Below are 16,446 nucleotides of genomic sequence, written 5' to 3' on the forward strand. Positions count from 1 at the left end.
CTTTAAGCAATAAAACAAAATTTAAAAAAACATATTCACAAATGATTCTAAAATACCAAATTTAGTTAACCTCAGGGACCTCTAAGATAGCAATAGTTTAAATAGGAATCTACAACTCCCCTCCCCTGAAATTCAGTTTATAAGAAGGATAGCTAAGTTAGTGTAGTAATAAGCATATAAAATTTTCTATTTTTAATAATTTGTTGTATAAGCCCAATTAGCTTAGAATTTATTCACCCCCCTCAAAGCTGGCAGAAAATCCATAATAAACAAATCAAATATATAACCCATGCATAAATGCATAAAGAGGCAAAAAGAGTAAGCCCTTAGTTCATATTATAACCTAATGTACCTGAGAAAAATGTGCCTCATCTCCCTCTGTTGCTGTTGGGGACGGAGTCCTTGCAGTATCTTGAGAAAAGAGATTTTCTGAGACTTGCATGAGAGGATGTGATATGGTAGAAAGCTTTATTTCTGTGGAATTATATCCCTGGGTTTCCACGGTCTTCTTTCCCTTAATCTAATTCGCAAGAATTTTTGAAAGTGATGAAAAGCTAGGACCTATAATCAAGATTATTCTATCCAGCAAAGCTATCATTTAGAATCAAAAGAGAGATAAAGAACTCTTTCCAGAAAAGAAAAAAAAAAAGAGTGGACTTTTCATCATCGCCAAACCATCATTGTATGAAATGCTTCTTTAAGAAAATAATATCAAAATTATGAATAATAAAATGGCAATAAATACATATCTAAAAAAAAAGAAGAAAACTTTCTTTCTGTGGAATTATATCCCTGGGTTTCCATGGTCTCCTTTCCCTTAGTCTAGTCATAGAAGAAGTGTAGCTGGGGTTTCAGCAGAGCTAAAATCAGAGCTGGTGTCCAGAGTTTCTGTTCCGTGTTGGAGCAGCGTCCAGTCCAGCATCAGGCTAGTTGCAGTCCATTAGTCCATTGTGTGTGTGGGTCCCCATGGGAGAATGCCAGGGAGCCAAGAGAGCAAGCCCTGAGCAACAAGAATCCCAAGGGCTCCAAAAGCACAAGAGAGCAAACATTGTTTAGGGCAGTGGTTCTCAACCTTCCTAATGCCGCGACCCTTTAATACAGTTCCTCATGTTGTGGTGACCCCAACCATAAAATTATTTTCGTTGCTACTTCATAACTGTAATTTTGCTACTGTTATGAATTGAATGTAAATATCTGATATGCAGGATGTATTTTCATTGTTACAAACTGAACATAATTAAAGCATAGTGATTAATCACAAAACCCCCCCAAAAAACAACCAATACAATAGCCATCCAGTATGAATGAATAAAAAATATACCTATTTATTTTTTTGTCAGATCTGCAAAATACATTTTTCGGTTTGCCACAGAATTTTCGTAATTATTGACGTGAAAAAGGTTGGAAATTGTTGCTATAGGGCAGTGGTTCTCAACCTGTGGGTCGCGAACAATGAAAATACAGCCTGCATATGAGATATTTACATTACGATTCATAACAGTAGCAAAATTACAGTTATGAAGTAGCAACGAAAACAATTTTATGATTGGGGGTCACCACAACATGAGGAACTGTATTTTTTTAAAAAATATATTTTATTCTTTTTTTACAGAGTAGAAGGGAGAGGGATAGAGAGTTAGAAACATCGATGAGAGAGAAACATCGATCAGCTGCCTCCTGCACACCCCTTACTGGGGATGTGCCCGCAACCAAGGTACATACCCTTGACCAGAATTGAACCTGGGACCTTTCAGTCCGCAGGCTGACGCTCTATCCACTGAGCCAAACCTGTTAGGGCATGAGGAACTATATTAAAGGGTCGCGGCATTAGGAAGGTTGAGAACCACTGCTAGGGTACAAGATTGAAATAGGGGTATAAGAGAAAGAATCAGGGGTGGGCATCTATATTAAATGGCTTTAAGCAAAAAATTATTCTGCTAAAGATGTTGCCAGTTGTTCACCTCCAGGATAAAGCTCAGACTCCTAAGCCTATCCTGGGAAGGTCTAGATACGTGCTCTTAGCCTCTACACTTTTGCAAATAGTTTCCTCTTTCTGGAAAGCCTTCCCTCACTCCCTTTCTCTGCTTTCTCCTATTCGTGGCCAGGATTTCCCTCAAGCAGCCCCTTCTCTGAAGACCTTTTCCCCCAATCCTCTATGCCCAATCTATCCCAATATTACACATAGTGAGGATGTTCACTTTCTCAAGTGAATACATATATCTTCCAAATCTTTTCCTGTTTATCCAAATGCCTTTATTCTCTGCAGATGGCTGCTTGCTCAACCTCCTCAATTCCTGTGCTCTAAGCCAACTACTGTGTGCCACTTTGGTTTTCCTTCTCTCCACCTCACAAGTTCTCTCATGCTACTTTTGCTTAGGAAGGGCGGGGGTATTCTAAAATAGATATTAATATTTGAAATTAAATGAAAATGAAAAGACTCAGATATTTTTCAAAAAGAAACAATAGGAGAAATCAGCGACTAATAAAAATTACCTATGGGGAAAAATAGCCTATGGGGAGGGAACAAAGGGGGAGAGACTGGGGTAGCAGCTGGACCACTGTAAATGTTTCATCTCTGGTTTTGTCTGTAGACCCATATAAATGTGTTAACTTTATACTAAAACTAGAGGCCTGGTGCACAAAATTTGTGCATGGGTAGCATCCCTAGGCCTGGATGGAGATCAGGACCAATCAGGGCCTTCCAGCTGCTGGCCAGAGCTTCTCTTCCCTGGCTGCCGGCCTGGGCCTTCCTTCATTCCACGCTGCCCCCAGTGGTCAGTGCACATCATAGTGAGCAATCGAACTCCCGGTCTCCCAGTTGAACTCCCGAGGGGACACTGCATATTAGCTATATGTATACACACACATACACACACACACACATACACACACACAAATATATCACTAATAAAAGGGTAATATGCTAATTAGGCCAGGGCCCTCTGCCACCTGGGAGAAGACCTAAGCCAGCAGGTCGTTATCTCCCGAGGTGTCCCGGACTGTGAGAGGGCACAGGCTGGGCTGAGGGAACTCCCAAGTGCACAAATTTTGTGCATCAGGCCTCTAATTATATATATAGTATACACACACACACACACACACACACTATTTGACCTGTTACAATACAAGGAATGAAAGAAATCATGGCTGATGTTTACTGAGCTTGTTGAGGTATATGTAGGGTATATATTGACTCATGGCTTACAATTTGCTTAAGATATCCTACCAGTGACTCTGAATCTTCACATAGCATTATAAGTTAACAAAAAATAATTTTTAGTTTAATTTATAATTTTTAGAGAGAAAGAGAAACATCAATTTATTGTTCCACTTATGTATGCATTCATTGGTTGATTCTTGTATGTGCCCTGACTAGGGATGGAAGCCACAACCTTGGCATATCAGGATGATGCTCTAACCAACTGAGCTACCTTTGTTTTTAAATGGGAAAAGATGAAAATGGAACGTTAACATCCAAAATGCTGCCATTCATTCCTGTACATTTTGCCAAAGGTGGACTACAAAGCCAGTCTGGGCTTCCTAGCAACCAAGAAAATGGTTCTGTCCAGAACTTTCTCACCTTAAAACCTTGATTGACAACCTTTTGCTCAGACAGCTCTATGGCAGTCTGTAGGCTTACAGGGCACACCTGGTCCAGCCCCTGCCCAGCTGTTCTGCTTTTTCCACCACCACCCAGCCAGGTGACCACTATAGTTGACCCTCAACAACAGGGGGTGGGGGGGTGGGGAGTGTTAGACCAACTCCCACGCAGTCAAATATCCACGCATAGACTAAATACGTCCTTCCGCTTCCTTCTCTCTCTTTCTCTGCCATCGAGGTGCGCGCGTTCGCCTCTGCCTCACCATGTCTTCCCACAAGACTTTCAGGATCAAGAGGTTCCTGGCCAAGAAACAAAAGCAGAATCGGCCCATTCCCCAATGGATTCGGATGAAAACTGGTAATAAAATCAGGTACAACTTTGTTGATTTTTTTCCTCCTGAAATAGGTTGATTCAGTAATAAATGTGAACTCTTTTAAAATGCAAAAAAAAAAAAAAATCCACGCATAAATTTTGAATCTCCAAAAGGCAGTTCCCCTATGGTATCCACCAGGGGATTGGTTCCAGGACCCCTGCCCCCATACCAAAATCCACAGATAAAAGTCTCATATAAAATGGCGTAGATTCTTACGCCGTAGAACAATGCATACAGTCCCAGACCAATGCATAAGGTTGACCCTCCACATCTGCACCATAGGATTCCAAACCGCGGGTGGAAAATACTGTTTTGGTTGAGTCCGCGGATGTGAAACCCGGGATCCAGAGGGTAAGTGAACTCACACAGTTTAAAACCGTATAGTCCCAGGGTCTACTGCACTTCAAACAATTCAGCAAAGGCGTTCCCAGCCCAAGCGCAGGCGCAAACCCTTGGCGCTCAGACTTGCCGTCCCTCCCCCAGCCCTAGGAGTGAGACCCACCCACCCCGCTCCCTCGGCCTCCCAGCGCTTCTGCTTAGGTGTTTATGATCGCTGCCATCCTCACCCACGAAACAGGTGCCCCCGGCACACTGAAGGACTCCAAGGAACCCACCTACAGAAGACGCGCAAAGCGAACTGCATTTCCCAGGGCCGAGCCCGCGTTCCCACAGCTCTCTGGGAGCACGCGAGGGGAGGGCCCGCCCGGAGAGGGTGGTGAATGCACCGCCTCAGTCCCCATAGCCCCACCCCGTCAGTGCCACTAAATACGTCCTTCCGCTTCCTTCTCTCTCTTTCTCCGCCATCGAGGTGCGCGCGTTCGCCTCTGCCTCACCATGGTAAGTCCATCCTTTACCATCCGCGTGAGGGAGGCTCCCCAAGTTCTCAGATCCCGCGAGTTGGCCTGCGCCGCGGGCTGCGCCGAGATGCGGGGGCCTTTTCGAGGCCTTTTGCAGGGAAGGCCGAGTTTGGGCCCTGCTCCAGTCGGCGGGCCTGGCGGGAAACTACTAAGCAATCTAGCCCTTGGGGAGGGGCGGGCTGCCTGGCGCTGCGAGGTCTGACTGGGGTGCCCTGTGCGCCAGGCCGCCGCCTCGAGTGGGTTCTGCTTCCCGTCGCCCGAGCGAACTGATTCTGGGGCAGAGAGAGAAGTTGTGGGGGGGGCGGGGGACGACGTAGCAATCGTGGCCCAACGGCTGGCTGCCTACGACACGGACCTGGCATCGAGAATAGAATGGGGCTGCTGGTTTTCGTAAAGTTTTTTAAGTTGGCGGCCAGGAGCCTACCACATTTTGAGCTTCCAGGAGTTTTTTTAGTCATTCCAGGGACTTGAGCTTTACCCTATGGAAGCTCCTGGAGCAAGGACGCTGTGAAACGAACCTCTTTGCCATTTGGGCATTCTTCGTAAGATGCCCATTGCGGACAGTCACTGTTTGGGTTTTTCCTGTGACGGTTCCCTGAGAAGTTTAAATTGAGCATAGGCTTCTGGGTATGGAGAAGATCCGTATTTGGTGTTTTATAGTTTTAACGGTTGACGGAAAATTTAATTTACAACTACTACCGAGAACTGGGAGATGGGTGTAGTCTTTGCCTTTTTTAAAATGGCCCCTAATATGCAAAGGTGTGTTGGGCCACAAGCGCCAGACTTTAGAGGAGTGTTCATGCTATTCCTCCAGGGTGTCCTGCAAACGGGGCGGGTCCGGGACATCGGTTGGGGTTAGGTGACCCGAGTACTTCATGAAAGCCAAAAGCTGCAAAGGGAAGTGGGGATAATCATCCTTGGAAAAGTTGCATTTTTAAGTAGAGTTAGAATTAATATCAAAATGATCAGCGGGTTAGAGTAGATCTACTGAATGGGGAACGTTGTGTAAATCCTCATTACTTTTGTAATGAGCCTTGAATGAGGGGATACTCCTGTTTTACAAAGAAGGGTACTGAGACTTACAGACTTGCAAGTTACACATTATTTAGTTTACTAAAAGCTGTGTTCTTTCCTGAAAACCTAGTTCCCCAGCTCTCACCATCCCTGATGTGGTCCTCCTCCAGAGGACTTGGGGTACCCCAGACTCAACAGAAAGGATCAGGGTTTGAATCCCATCTCTGCACATTAATATGCTTCCTTTGGGGGCAGGTTACATACCTCCTGACTTTTTAACAATGGGAATTAAGGTCCCTGCCTGCAGAGAAGTTGCGAGAAACGAAACAAAGGACATGATGGTTTTGGAGTTTAGGGGGTTGCTTTTGGTAAATATTGAGCATTTAGATGTTTGTTGGATTGAGGGAGTTCTTGACTTTGAATATTTTGAGCAAGTTCTGATATTTCTAAGTTGATTGCATATCCTTCCCAGTCTTCCCACAAGACTTTCAGGATCAAGAGGTTCCTGGCCAAGAAACAAAAGCAGAATCGGCCCATTCCCCAATGGATTCGGATGAAAACTGGTAATAAAATCAGGTAAGGACACTACCCTCCTATGTTTTTGTTTTTGTTTTTAAATTTAAGATTGCTTTGGGGTCATAAATAATTAAAACTTGTATGCAATCCAATTTATCCTGTGCCACCACTCTGAAATTTTTTAATGTACTTCCTCTGGATTTCTGGACATGACCCAGCCCACAGCTGGGCTTAGTAGACACTCCTCCAATATTTGTTAATTTCCTAGTTGTCTTCATACTGGGCCAGAACATAATATGGGAGGCGATGTCATTGCACAGCCCAGGAGGGAAGACCATGATGCTTCCCTAATCCATCTTTGAAGTGTTTATCTTTTTTAAAGATTGGAATATTGCCCTCCACTGCAGAAGTAGTTGAATTGATGGCTTTGGAAGAATAGACATTATTAGAATTATTACAAAGTACTTCCAATCCCAGATCATCTAGGCTAATTCCTGGCAAAACAGGCCTTAAAACTCCTGCATGCCTTTCAACCCCACTGCTTTTTGGAGACCCAGTGGACCTTGAGATAGGTGTTTTTTTTTTTATTTGTTTGTTGTGTTTTTTTTATTTGTTTTGTTTTTGGAGATAGGTCTGGAAGGGGAAGAAAAATCAATGAGATTTACCCAAAGGCTCACTGCCAGTGACAGCGCGGTGTGTTTAACAGCACCATGTGAAAATCGCCACCCTCTATAGCCTTACATGCCACCACTTTGCTGCTTTTGGTATATTTGGTAATAAACGGTAGTCTTTATTATTTATGCATATTAATGTGTATGGGGGATATCTCATTGTTACAGGTGCAACTAGAATTTAAAGCACATGGCGTTGCCATCATACAGTACTGAGAAAAGAGCATTGAGGCACTTGGTGAAGTGGTTTGTTTGGCAGCTCAGCCCTTCTACAAGTTTGATGGATTTCTGTTGAGAACATCAGGCATTCATAGTAAAGCACCCCTCCCCCCTTTTTTTAACATAGCTACATGAACATCAGTTTCTCTAATGGTGGTGGGACCTGCTTTGGGTTGTAAGGATTGAAAGAAATGTATGTGAAGCTTGGTGCCTGCGGTTATCAATATTAGCGTCTTGCTCTGTGAACTCCTAGAGCTGGGGAAGTATTTTATATTTATCATTGCACCCTTTTGGTCCAGAGAATTGGCACAGTAGAATTATTTTTCTGTGGACTCAGCTGTCTTCAGACTTAGTGTATTGAAAGCAGGTTGCAATTACAGTGCTTCATTTTGTGGACGTACTGCCATTATCCTACTGAAAGAAAATGTTGTGTTGGTCATTTTGATTTTGCCTTTATGAGGGTAAAATCATGACAGGCTTACATGGACAGTTCAGAGATGGCTTTAGCTCTGCAAATCACTTTTCTTGCTATTAAAGTGAGAGAGAGTGTTGATATATTGTAAAAATTATGCAGGAACTGTGTGTGTGTGTGTGTGTGTGTGTGACCCATTATGTAGGAATGACTGTTTTTGATGTATTTCAAAATATACATGTCTCTGTCTAAGTCTGCCTCAGGTCTATTGAATCAAAGTTGGGTGAGCGTACACTTGGGGGAGGGGAGAGCTTCCCCACCGCTTCAGTACCACATAAGAACCAGTGTCTTCATACCCTGGAATCATTTTGAGAGGTAAAAATTTGATTTGACTAGTTCTTAAACATCTAGCAAATCATTTTTTACTCTCCAAAAAGAGCTCCAAACTTGTGAACGGAAAGAAAAGCCCGGACCCTTTACCTTTCAAGGATATTGTGGTACATGAAAAGGCAAAGTTTGTGGTGAATGAGAGCAGCTAAATTGAGGTCAGACTGTTTTTGTAACTTGGAATTTCCTTCTGTGTAGGTACAACTCAAAGAGGAGACATTGGAGAAGAACCAAACTGGGCCTATGAGAAGTCACACGAGAGATGACTCACATATTTATGCTGTATCCAGGTTGCCTACACCCGTAAATGATTGAAAAGATGCTACTGTCTGGACAGTTGGGGCATTTTAATTGGAAGATTAATGAACTTGTGATTTTGCTCTGTTGATTTTTCCCTCCTGAAATAGAAGGCTGATTCAGTAATAAATGTGAGCTCTTTTAAACTGCTGTTGTATTCTGGTTTGTATTGAATGACACAAGTGTTCTCTGGCTACTAAGTACTTCAGTATGGCTAATGTGAGTAAGAAATGGATTTTTAAATTTTTGTTTTATTTTATTGTTATTAATCCTCACCCAGGAATATGTTTTTATTGATTTTAAGGAGAAACATCAATCAGTTGCTTCCTGTACACACCCTGATGGGGAATTGAACCCACAACCTTTTGGTGCATGGGACGACACTCCAACCGAGAGCCTGTACACAGCTAAATTTTTATTGTAATTAAATAGCTCTGTGTGGCTAGTGGCTTTTATACTTCCTGTTATGAGGAGAGCATATTTTTTTATCCTCGTGCCTGAGGGTAGCACATTCTTTTTAAAATGAACAGCATCTTAATCTGCTCTTCCTCAATACAAGTAGGAATCATCTGAACCAGAGGTTGACAAACTGGTCTGCTGCCTGATTTTGTATGGCCTATGAACTAGATTTCTGCAATTTTAAATGGTTGAAAAAATATATTTTGACACTAAAGAAATAAAATTTATTGGATATTAATGTGCTGTGCACTATTCTAAGCACTTGGGATTAATCAGTTGGATTTGTCTAATATGCAAATGGCTAATAATAGGCCATTATGCGGGCCATGTCAAATGTCTGGAGAAGGTGGGAAGTAGCAAGTGTCCTTATAGCTTTGGAATTAGGGTGGAACTGCAGGAGGGAAAGGGGAGTTCTTCGGGTCTGAATCTCAGCTGGAAGAAGGGCTCATTCACTTCCCTCAGGTTCTCTTAATTTGAGCTTGACTTTTAAACAGTATATAATGATGTATCAGCAGTTTTGAGGCTACATGACATCACAACAGACTGCAAGATTAAATAAGAGAATTTAGTTGTCTAGTGTTAGGGCAAATATTAAAGAGATCTGCAAAAATGTAAAATAGCACTAATATTAAAAACCAATGATTTTTTAAAAAAATAATGTATTATTTTTTAGTAGGACAAAATTTTGAAGCAATTCTTTACTCAAATTTATTCTATTAAAGAGTTATTTTTTTATTTTTCAGTTACAGTTGATATACAATATATTAGTTTCAGGTGTACAACATAGTGATTACATATTTATGTAATTTACCAAATGATCACCTTAATCTAGTCCCCTCTGACACTACATAGTTATTAGAACATCCCTTATGCTGCACTTTACAATCCCATGACTTTTCTAAACAACTTTTTTTAAAGGTTTATTTTATTAGGGAAACATTGATTTGTTCCACTTAATTTATGCATTCATTGGTTGATTTTTGTATGTGCCCTCGCTAGGGAACAAACCCACAACCTTGGTGTATAAGGACAATTCTCTAACCAACTGACCTGCCTGCCCAGGGTCCCCCATGAATATTTTGTCTTTTTGGTATTAACATTTTACAGAGAGGATGGGAGAGGGATAGAGAGTTAGAAACATCAATGAGTGAGAATCGATCAGCTGTCTCCTGCACACCCCCAATCAATCCCGCAACCAAGGTACATGCCCTTGACCAGAATCAAACCCGAGACCCTTCAGTCCAAGGGCCGATGCTTTATCCACTGAGTAAACTGGTTAGGGCCTCCCCATGACTATTTTGTAACTACCAATTTATACTTCACCCAACCTCCCATCCCATCTGGCAACCATTAAAATGTTTTCCGAGTGTATGTTTTGGTCATTAGTTTTTTAGATTTGACACTTAAAATCATGCCATTTGTCTTTCTCTGGCTTATTCCACTCAGCACAATACACTCTAGGTCCATCCATGTTGCAGATGGCAAGATTGCATTTTTTATGGCTGAGTCATATTCCACTGTATGTAGGCACCACTTTATCCATTTGTCTATTTTTTTTTTAAATATATTTTATTGATTTTTTACAGAGAGGAAGGGAGAGGAATAGAGAGAGTTAGAAACATCGATGAGAGAGAAACATCGATCAGCTGCCTCCTGCACATCCACCACCGGGGATGTGCCCGCCACCCAGGTACATGCCCTTGACCGGAATCGAACCCGGGACCTCTCAGTCCACAGGCCGACGCTCTATCCACTGAGCCAAACCGGCTTCGGCTATCCATTTGTCTATTGATGAGCACTTAGGTTGCTTCCATGTCTTGGCTATTATAAAGGCAACAATGAACATTTATGGTTGTATATATCTTTTCAAATTACTGTCTTGGGTTACTTCAGGTAAATACCCAGAAGTGGAATTCTTTGTGTCTTATTACAGCCTTAATTAAAGTCCATTTTGTCTGGTATAAGTATTGCTATCCCAACTTTTTTCTTCCATTTTCATGAGATAATCTTTTCATTCTACTTTCACTGTCTTTGGATCTGAAGTGAGTGTCTTGTAGACAGTATGTTTAAGGATCTTGTTTTCTTATCCATTTAGCCACCCTATGTCTTTTGATTGGAGCATTTAATCCATTTGTATTTAAAGTAATTGTTGGTGTGTATTTATTGCCAATTGATTTATATATTATATAATAGGTTTTTTTTAATCAATTGATTTTTGAGAGAGGAAGTGACAGATTCTGGTATGTGCCCTGATTGGAGGTGTTGAACCCACAACCTTGGTGTTATTGGGATGATGCTCTAACCCAGTGGTCGGCAAACTCATTAGTCAACAGAGCCAAATATCAACAGTACAATGATTGAAATTTCTTTTGAGAGCCAAGTTTTTTAAACTTAAACTATATAGGTAGGTACATTGTTATTAACTTAATTAGGGCACTCCTAAGCTGGCCTTTGCTAAAAACGCCCTCGATCTGATTGAGCTACGTTTGCTGAGGTCAAAAACCGACTTCTGCCACGAAGTTTCATGGGCCACCAAGTTTCAGTCGCACTGTACGTGCGCGCCCACACTCAAGGAGCCAAAGAGCGCGTGTGGCTTGCAAGTCGCGGTTTGCCGACCACTGCTCTAACCAATTGGGATGCTTGGCCAGGGCCTTGACTTGTATTTTGGTCTTTATTTTCTTAAAGAAGACCCTTTAACCTTTTTAAATTGATTTTTAGAGGGGACGGGAGTGGGAACATTGGTAGGCTGTCTCCTGCATACTCCCAACCCAGGCATGTCCCCTATCAGAAATTGAATCTGCAACCTTGTGAACGGGATGACGGCCAACCAACTGAACCACACTGGCCAGGACTTTAACATTTCTTATAATACTGGTTTAGTGGTGATGAGCTCTAGCTTTTTCTTGCCTGGGAAATTAAGATTCTCTTTGTCTTTAATCTTTGCAAATTGTGACATGTGTTGGTATAAGGTTATTTGGGTTCATCTTGTTTGGAACTCTCTACTTTCTGGACTTGTATGTCTATTTCTTTCACCAGGTTAGGGAAGTTTTCCATCAGTTAGGTCCTGTTAGCCAGGTTGATGGAGACTCAGATGTGGTGCCAGCCTGTTGGTTGTGTGGGGGAGGGTCCAGCAAAGGAACAGTGGCCTCTGCTACAGCTCAAAGAAAGTGAGTCCCTAGTAAGTCAGTGTGTATGGGCCATTTAAGAGGAATGCCTGTGACTCCAGCAGCCCTCTGTCTCACTCAGCCAAAATCCCCGCTGGTGTTCACAACCAGAAGTTATGGAGACTTCTTTTTCCAGCATTGGAACTTTGGGCTGGGCTCCTGGCGTGTGGCTGGGGACCCCTTGCTCCTCAGGGGACCTCTAAAGCGGATATATTCCTGACTAATTGCCACACATGGGTATGGGACCAGCCCTATCTGTACTCCTCCTACCAGAACACTGGCTTTCTCTACAAACCTTGAATAGGTAAGATTAGATTTGAAAGAGAAAGGAACTTGGGTACCAGTGTTGGTTGGCTGTATATAAGGGGTTTCTTTTGAGCCTGGGAATTGGACACAGGTTCTGGTTCCAGTGGCCTCTCACTAGGTTGTACAATTGCTAATACTAGTTTCCTCATGTGGAGAACTAGGTCTGTGCTTCCTGAAGGGAGAAGTGGATTTATATTTACCCACAAGAAGAGCAGTATAAGATGTCAGCTTTTGTAAGCTAATGCAGTCACCCCTGTGGTGATTCCATGATGGCTTACTGAGAAGCAGGCAGCACCAGAGTGGTCAAGAGTTGGCAGATTCAAATCTTCACTATTCACCAGTTGTAAGCCTCAGGGTCACCTGCAGCATGAGGCTAGTGGGACCTCCCTCAGAGGCCTATGACCATGAAATGTAATAATGCACTAAAGCACTTGATTCAGTGTCTGGCTAGGAAAAGAAGAGGAATGGGGAGTGAGCAGGATGAAGGTTGATGTGGATCCCTCCTCTGCAGACATGTGCTATATGCTGGATAAAGCAGAAGTAAGACACAGCGACCAAGGATAGTGGGGAGGGGCAGTTTGTCATGGGAGAAATTAGGCGGAAATGGTGCCCACTGACAGGCTGCTTGTCCAAGGCTGTTGATGGGGACTGGCAGGAGCAGCAAGTAGGACCGGATGCGGCTCTCAGCCTGACCCTAAGTGAAACTTCCCTTGATCAATTTGAATAATTGATTCCAGAAGGGCTGTTAATTCAGATGTTTCATAGAGTCAGTTGCATTTAATAGTAGCAGTGAGGGGCCCTGGCCGGTGTAGTTAAGTAGTTAGAGCATCGGCCTGCACATCATAAGGTCTTGGGTTTGGTTCTTGGTCAAGGGTGTGTACCTGGGTTGCAGGTTCAATCCCCAGCCCTAGTTGGGAGGGTGCAACCAATCGATGTCTCTTCACGTCGATGTTTCTCTCTCCCTCCTTATACACTCCTTAAAAAGCAATGGGAAAAATATCCATTATCAATAAAAAAGTAGTAGTGAAGGAAGTGAGAAAAACATCAGCAACATAGGCCTGGCCAGAGTCATTTTCTAGAAGCAAATAAAAAGGGAAAGTTAAGTTAACATTCTTCAATGAAAAACCTCACTGCTATCAATACTGGAATTATAAGCTATTTTTTAAAGTTTTTTTTAAAATTATAACATGCATACAGAAAGTGCACTTTTAAGTGTATAGCGTGATATATTTTCACAGGGTGAATCCAATTGCATCGCTGCAACCCAGATCAGGAGACAGACCATGATCAGTATCCCAGAAGCCCCTCCTTGTGTCCCCTTTCCAGTCACTATTACCCCAAGTGTAACCACTATCCTAACATCTAACAGCATAGATTACTCTTGCCTGTTTTTACATTTTCTATAAATGAACTAAACTGCACTTGTGTCTTCTTTTGCTCACTATAATCACATATTGACCCAAGTGATTGTGTGTAGTTTGCATCGGTTTCATTGCTGCATAGTGTTCCAGTGTGTGCATACACCACAATTTATTTTCCTGTTGATAGGTATTTATATAGTTTCCAGTTTGGGGCTTTTATCACTAGTGTTGCTGTGAACATCTTTGTACATATCGCTTGTCAAACATGTATGCATCTCATTACAGATGATTTAGGTTTCATTTTTGTATTTCTTAGGCTGTATAGATACACCAAAAATGTTTTTATTGGTTGTGTATATATAAGTGAAATGGTATCTTGTCTTTAAACTTTTTAAAGAGTATGTAATTAAAAGAAAGCTGAAATTTCTACAATGAGTATATTTATAATCTGAAAAACATTTTTTAAAGAACAGGAAAATTAACTTTCGGTGTTAGAATAGAGCCATTCATATATGTTGCGTGCGCTCACTCTCTCTATACATATACATATATATTATTTCAGAGTGGGAGAGAGAGATAGAAACATCAATGATGAGAATCATTGATCGGCTGCCTCCTGAACGTCCCACACTGGGAATCAAGCCTGCAACCCAGGCGTGTGCCCTGACCAGTAATCGAACAGAGACCTCCTGGTGCATAGGTTGATACTGAGCCATGCTGGCCAGCCCATTGCTTTTTGTTTTTTAAAGCAAAAGAGGAATCTAATATAAGCCTTCATAGATGTCTCGCGGAACCCAAGGAAGGGGGCAGCCAAGCTTCAAAAGGCCAAAACTAGGGCTTTGAAGCCATTGAGAAGCCAGGCAGGCTGCTCTCCCCCTTAGGACCTTTCTTACAGCTTCTTTCTGCATGTCCACGTTACTCTTGTCCCACTTGGTAGACCAGCCTCGTCTCCTCTAGCACAAGGCCAAACATGGCCTCCTCTCTGTCTCAGGTTAGCTGGCCCCTGGGAATGGGTGGGAATAACTGAATCCCAATAGCATTATCATGAGAGGGTGAGCCTGAATGGCCCAGTCAGCTGTGGCTGAGGGAGCAGGGTCCTGTATAATCATGACTGCTCTGTGGGTGGGCTGGGTGGTCTCCAGAGAGAGCAGTGTGGAATCAAGCCTGCAACCCAGGCATGTGGGCTGAACAGGCATCCCCAAGAGCATTTGCTCCAGCGGAGCTCTGAGCTGGAAACCAGACCTGTGTGCTAATCCTGGTGTTGCCTCAAGAAATACCTTATGTCTCTGGACCTTTATCTCTTCCTTTTACTAGTGTTCACCCAGTGCTTTCTGCAGGTCTTTCTGCTGGTTTTTGTTTAAGTTTGCTTTTCTGTGGGTATTTTCAGAAGCTTCCAGGAATACCAAGACATGGGAAAGATAACATGTCAAATAAACAAGAGAGAATCCTGAAACAAATTAGACAGGCCGATGAGCTGTGGGATTTGAAAAAGACATACCCTTTTGAGCTAAAAAATTCTTGGGTTTGGACTGCAAAGATAGGCATCCAAGCTACAATCAAATGCTCCAGAGATTCAGGAACTCCTCTGAGTCTTATCTGAAGCTGCTCCTTCTGGAGGGAGCCCTTATAATTGAGTTCCAAATAACACAGGGTAGAGGTTGTGATTGAAAACATTGAAAAAAAGAAAGTAACCATAGGCGAAACCGTACAGGGTATATAGCAACTCTGTAATATTCATGCAACCTTTCTGTAAATCTAAAACAAAATGTTTACTTAAAAAAAACCAAAATAGCCAATCAAACACCCAAGGATTAAATTGATTACGTATGCATTTTCTTTTTTAAAAAATATTTAAAGTTTTTGCCCTGGCCCGTGTGGTTCTGTTGGTTGGGCATTGTCCCATGTACAAGAAGGTTGTTGGTTCAATTCCCAGTTAGGGCACATACCCGGGTTGTGGGCTTGATTGCCGGGGTTCTTGTTCCGGGATCTAGAAAGGTTCAGCAATCTGGAGAAAGGCTGTGTGTAACTTAAAGAGTCCTGAGACGAAGCATAATTTTGAAGGCATTTGGAGGTCGGAGCTTAGCTAAAAGGAACTAAGATCTCCACATCTCAGGACCCAATGCTTTTTATTAACACAAATTGTCCTGAGGCAAGGCAGAAATATACACTTCAGAGGGGTAGGGTTTCATATACAGAGTCCATTGTCTGGAGAAAATTAGCCTGCGGCTGTTCAGGTGTTTGGCCAGTAAGAGGCAATAACAGGTAGATTAAGATGCCCTGAGCTGTCTGGCAGCAAGCAATCATCCCTTTTCAGGTTTGGGGAAATGCCTTTACTACTCCAGATGATTCAGCCCATGCTGACATGCTGGAATTGGCTTCCGGCACTTGCGTATTACTGAAACTTCCATATGCATTTTATTCACAGTTATGATGATTTCTTCCTATCCAACTTTAAAAATCAATTTAAAAAATCTTTAATTTGTTTTTAATTTTTCAATTACAGTTCACATTCAATATTATGTTAGTTTCAGATGTATAGCATAGTGGTTACACATTTATATAACTTACAAAGTGATTCCCCCCCCAGTAAATGTAATACTCACCTGACACCATATATAGTTATAGTACCCACCTGGCACCATACATTATTACAATATTGTTGACTATATTCCCTATGATGTACTTTACATCTCCATGACTATTTTTTAACTACCAATTTGTACTTTTTAATCCCTTTATGTTTTATCACCCAGCCCCACCCCCTTCATCTGTCAACCATCAGTTTGTTCGCTGTATCTATGAGTTTGTT

The 16,446-nt window shown here is 42.2% G+C and overlaps 1 protein-coding gene across 1 annotated transcript; it reads left to right on the top strand.

Moving 5' to 3' along the window:
- Nucleotides 1-4,522: 4,522 nt before the first annotated feature.
- RPL39 (ribosomal protein L39) lies at nt 4,523-8,497 on the top strand. The gene is made up of 3 exons (XM_006762321.2): nt 4,523-4,811; nt 6,318-6,421; nt 8,249-8,497. The coding sequence occupies exons 1-3, from the start codon at nt 4,809-4,811 to the stop codon at nt 8,295-8,297; spliced, it is 156 nt and encodes a 51-aa protein (XP_006762384.1). The 5' UTR covers nt 4,523-4,808; the 3' UTR covers nt 8,298-8,497.
- Nucleotides 8,498-16,446: the final 7,949 nt, after the last annotated feature.

The sequence above is a fragment of the Myotis davidii genome, unplaced genomic scaffold (genome assembly GCF_000327345.1).
Source record: "Myotis davidii unplaced genomic scaffold, ASM32734v1 scaffold498, whole genome shotgun sequence".
Taxonomy (NCBI): Eukaryota; Metazoa; Chordata; class Mammalia; order Chiroptera; family Vespertilionidae; genus Myotis; species Myotis davidii.

Bases quoted from the DNA above. Each gene is read 5' to 3' on its own strand.
- RPL39 (XM_006762321.2), top strand. The intron at 6,422-8,248 runs GTAAGGACACTA...CCTTCTGTGTAG, and splicing joins AAAACTGGTAATAAAATCAG to GTACAACTCAAAGAGGAGAC.